Raw genomic sequence first — 5,045 nt, forward strand, 5'->3', positions numbered from 1 at the left:
GCCGCCGTGTACCTGTACGCCGCCTGGGACATCTGGCTGCAGGAGGTCAGGTCGCCGTACGAACAGGGCATGTTGCCCAGGCCCGTGGGGTCCATGCCGGCCCCCTGCAGGCAGCTGGAGTCGAAGCCCGCCTGGTTCAAGTACGAGTAGTCCATAATGACACACGCACACTATAATCGGATCAGAGCCTCCAATATGATCGAATTAACGGCGCGATTACTGCCAAAATCGCTAAGAGTTTTTCCGAAGAGACAGAACCGCGCGTGAAGACCCGACTGTCTGCTACGTCGAAATCAAATGATAAGCTTAATTCAATAACTCGGTTAGGGGAGGAACGAAAAACTCGACGTCGAGGGTGCAGGGCGGAAAAACGAGGGCGGAGACACCCTCCATGACGCCGGCGTCGACCAATGGCGGATGCACCCGCTCCCAAACGAACTCTGCGATTGGAAGGGCTATGCTACGTCATCGACCCTTCGAGCACGCGACTTCCGAGTGACAACTCGCACACACATATGAAGACTGAATATTAAATGCTAGTGTTTCATATTAAATTTGCATTCGGGAAGTCTGATCTCAGCTTTTTTTATTTTACTAGTCACATCAACAGTTGCTCACCCTTGCACTGGAAGGATTCCAGCCGAGAGATTTTTTGACACCTGTAGGACAGGATTCAAGACATCGTATTCATGAATGGGGTAAACAAATACGAAAACAGTCCTACTTGTAAACATTTGTGATGGTGACAGTGAACAAGGATTTTTCTTCAACGGAAGAAACTGAAATATCACAGTGTTTCGAAGTGATTTAAAAACAAAATACTGAAAAGTACTATAATAGTAGAATTAATAGATTTTTAAAACGGTTTTTTAAGTAGGTACTGTAATCAAGTATATTAGTACAATTTTAGTAATTTCAATTTTTTACAAGAAGTGATTCCACTTTTATAAGAAAAGAGGCCCAAAATTAATTAATGCTCCTCTAAAAAATGTCAAGACACATTTCCGTAAAAAATTAAAATTGCAAAAATTATACTAATACCTTTAACGTTTTACAAAATCGATTAATTCTACACATACACGGACACGTGTCAATATCACTAAATCTATTCTACAAACCGAAACACAAAAAATAATTTTTAAAAGTTTGTCTAGAATATGTACAAAGAACTAGTTAACAGCTACTAGTAATCCAATAAGAAAAGGTCCTGACCTCGGTTCGAATCTGAGTTTTGTTAATTGTAATAAATAGAAAGAAGATAAAGAAAATAATATACCTAAACAAACAGTAAGTTCACCTAAGAAGTACACAATACGTACCTACATTTGTTTTAAAACGCAAGACCAATAGTAATATTATTTAGGTAAGAAAACGAAAAGCTAGCAATATTATTATAAATCATAATACCTATAAATGCATTTTAATTAGAATTGACTGAATAGACTTCAATAATCTAAGTAACAAAAGACCAAATTAATTAATTAATAATTAATATAAGCAAGCGTAAAAAAGTTAGAATCCAAAACATGCCTTGTTTCTTTGTTTACAAAAAATGAAAGAAAAGAGAAAAGTAACACAAATATAAAATTATAAAACGTAAAGACAATGTACTAAGAATATACACTGTCAATTTTAAAACTTGCAATCTGCAATTTCTCTCAACTGAAAAAGTTATTAATAATCACTCAAAACCGTTTTGGTGGTTCCTAGGGGGAATTAAAATGATATGATAAGTGTCACACTGCCACCCACCCTTGAATATAATTAAAAAAAAAATAAATAAAATTTAACGTCTTCGTGTTTAAATAATTGGAAAAATGGCTTTACCAAATAGGCTGTTGTATGACATTTTTGAAAAGCGCTTGTTATGGGGTTTCCAACGATGTATCGCAAGTAGGGTCGTGCCATTTAAAATTGTGAACTTCAGGTGGCTGTGGCTTGAAGGGTGGGTGGAGGAGCGTCACTTACCATGCCATTTTGATTCCCCCTATAAACCACCGAAACGGTTTTGAGTGATCCTCAATAACTTTTTTTGGTTCTAGAGATATTGCCGATTGCAAGTTTTAACATTGACACCCTGTATAGAAATAGGGGCCTAAACAATTCAATTGTAATTAGGATTTTTCAAATCTCTCTGGTTATGTATGTACAGTAACTCTTTTGATTTTTTACAATTAAAATTTTCTGAAAGTATACTTTCTATTATGATAGTTATTACCCGCGTATGCATATCTGTGATGTTTGTAAACGTGATCATTATAGATCTCATAAGATGTATTTTTGAGTTTTTTACTTTTGTTAAAAATGAAAAATTAAAATGTTCAAAGAAAACGCTAAAAATTGATTTTAAATTACATGGTAATAATGTTTGTGGTTATTGATAAAATGTTTTGTTCATAAACTATTTATTCTGATGTTCTAACTCTCTGATTACAATAATAAATATTTTCATAAAACTAAGCATAAATGAAATTTTTTCTTTGTTTCCTTGGTGTTACATAAATTACATTAATTTATAGTGTGTTCTTTCTTATACTTTAAAATTTTACAGAAAAAATTCGATGTACAAAAGGCTTTATTTAGATAAGCGTCATGATTTTTCTTACTTTAGAGATCAGACGAGTACGTCTCCCATTCACCCAAAGTAAAATTTTCTTAAAAAATTAACGTATAACCTTTGTTATTTTTCTTTGTATATTTACTGTGACTGTGACATCTAAATATACACGCAAGTAAAACAAACTTGTTACCATTCTAATATTCTATATTTGTAAAACACAAAAATTTATAATTATATTACACTAGAGCAGAAAATTTTCTATAATTCTAATAAGCATAATTAGAGAGCATGAGCGCATAAGAGCAAATAAGATAGCATAAACATAAAGGCATGAGAGCTTTTTTATCATAAGATATCAAAACATCAAGTAACATTTTGTACTTTTTCTGCTCCTTGTTGGATCTTCTTACTATGTGAATAATGGATACGAACAATTTAAACCCGACACACCAAAATTTTATCTTAAACATATTATGCGTTTCAACCACAAAGTGGTGCATTATAGTTATAAAACTAACAACTAAAAAGATGTATTTTAATTCAAAATAATGAATTGAGTACAACATTGATTCGATTTTTCTTTTAGACAGTCTGTGAGTCTGTTAAAATTATAAATGTCTTCAAGCTAACCCTCTACATGGAAGAATCCCATTTTGCATTTCCATATTCAAATGGTTTTGATTCACCTCTCGACTTGTTGCGTTCCAGTTCCATTCTAAACGCAAAATAATTCCATACTAATTTCAATAATAATCCGTTAATGTCGTCGAAATGTTCAATTATCGGTCTGATCCAGTCATGTGCCATTAAGTTATTGTTCACTCTATTCTCACAGCACCGTCTGCGCAATGGAGGAGAAAACTCTTTACGTAACAATAAACAGATGATGAGGGAAGAGCTTGAATCGATGCGACGTCCTGCTTTTAATAAGCCTTATTATTTCATTATTTGTGTCTTGGCTCGATTCTCAGTGAATTCTTCTCGTTTTGATTTACTGCAGGCAATTTGCTTTTTATACACTCGCAAGTAATTACAAGCCGCCATTTTCGAAGCGAAAAAATCAATTTCCGCACTGTGTCATCACACGATAATTGTGCGCTGGGTTAGCAAACAAAGCCCAGGAGAATTCCGGAGCTGTGACCGGAGTCGGAGACTCCTTCCCATCGTAAACATCGTGTGGAACAAGCCGCAGGTCCTGCTGCTGCAGTCCTAACAGTCGCCTCTCTAGGGGAATCCTCGACCCTCATATACCCATATAGCGCAACGCACAATTATTTAGGGACCTTCTTCGACGTCTAATCCAATATTTACATTAAAAGATTTATGTGCGAAATAAAACTTTTGTTATTTGGACACGATAAAAACAAAATTCGTCTCAAAAAATTTATTTATATCAAATTTGTGTTATAAATACGATGAATAAATTTTGCCACTTCGTGTTTTCCGAGTTGTCCGAGCTCTTTTGCGCCGCCTGCCAATTTTAAGATTTCGATCTTGCCAATCGCAATCACCATAACCCTTAAATTTGTCTTGTTCATCTTTTTTATTTTCCATTTTGTCAGTTAAATTATCACCATCTGATTTGATGCTGTAAACACTCGGGGTCCCCTCTTTTGTAATTGTTCGTTCTACACTTGTGTCTTTGTTACATCTGCATTTTATCGTAGAAGTACTTTTCGAAGATAACGAACAAGTAGATGAACACTGATTACGAAGCATTTCTAGTGAATCTTTTGTTGCCGCTAAAAGATTGCTTCTGCATCTACTTCTTGATCTGTGCGACCGAAATTTTCTTGCAGGTAACCATCTGTGATCTTTAAAATTACACAAAGAAGAAGACTGTGATCTACAAGATGTGGAAATTGAGTTTTGTCTAATTCAGTCTTGTTCAACATACTCATTTTTATGAATTCGTCCATCCAAAATTTTTGATCTTCGGTTATTTGCATTTGTATAACTGACTTCAATTTTTTTATTTTTTACCAAACGATTATATAGGTAGTAAAGAGTACCGGAAATTATAATAATACCAGTGGAAGGGGGTATAGTCGGACTTTTTTCAAGAGGTGCTTGAATCTGAAATAGACTTTGAAGAGAGTGAAAATTTTGAAATGGAGCTTACGGCAACTATAAACCTGTCTAGCAAACCTCTAAGCACTACTGTTACCACTGCCACTGCAAAATTAGCCGAAATCATGCTTTTAAACCATATTTATTTTAGCAAAATTTCACACTTCAAATTTTCTCCACATGTCAATAAAGCAAAGATGAGTAGATTGATAAATAATTTTTGATGTTTCATAAATCATCAACTTGTGAATGGGTGTAAAACTAGGGGAGTGGAGCTACCAAATGCACAAAAGCCACGTGACCAACTCAAAGACTGATCAACTGAAAGTTTGCTTACCGCAACACTACAGATGGCCTTTTGAACAGGGGTGAAACGATTTTATTACCCTAGTAAGTGGCACAAAATTTATTTTCA

General features: G+C 34.7%; 2 protein-coding genes across 3 annotated transcripts in view; both read right to left on the reverse strand.

Annotated features, from left to right (window-relative positions):
- The window catches only part of LOC123005189 (paired mesoderm homeobox protein 2B-like), a 23,908-nt gene extending 23,753 nt beyond the window's left edge, over window positions 1-155 (reverse strand). Inside the window, exon 1 of the mRNA XM_044398843.1 lies at window positions 3-155. Within this exon, the coding sequence (XP_044254778.1) occupies window positions 3-155 (153 nt within the window). The remainder of the gene's footprint in view (window positions 1-2) is intronic.
- Window positions 156-3,929: 3,774 nt separating this feature from the next.
- Window positions 3,930-4,821, reverse strand: LOC123005502. 2 transcript variants are annotated; one of them, XM_044399286.1, is made up of 4 exons: window positions 4,683-4,821; window positions 4,458-4,636; window positions 4,135-4,406; window positions 3,930-4,078 (listed from the first exon to the last, which is right to left on the reverse strand). In XM_044399286.1, the coding sequence occupies exons 1-4, from the start codon at window positions 4,755-4,757 to the stop codon at window positions 4,068-4,070; spliced, it is 537 nt and encodes a 178-aa protein (XP_044255221.1). In that variant the 5' UTR covers window positions 4,758-4,821; the 3' UTR covers window positions 3,930-4,067. The 2 variants fall into 2 exon arrangements, with proteins under 2 accessions (XP_044255221.1, XP_044255220.1); XM_044399285.1 differs by having other exon boundaries at window positions 3,930-4,406.
- Between the last annotated feature and the right edge of the window lie 224 nt (window positions 4,822-5,045).

Source organism: Tribolium madens, unplaced genomic scaffold (assembly GCF_015345945.1).
Source record: "Tribolium madens isolate multiple individuals breed KSU strain unplaced genomic scaffold, Tmad_KSU_1.1 Scaffold_20;HRSCAF=117;Tcas5.2_LG4, whole genome shotgun sequence".
In the NCBI taxonomy this organism is placed as follows: Eukaryota; Metazoa; Arthropoda; class Insecta; order Coleoptera; family Tenebrionidae; genus Tribolium; species Tribolium madens.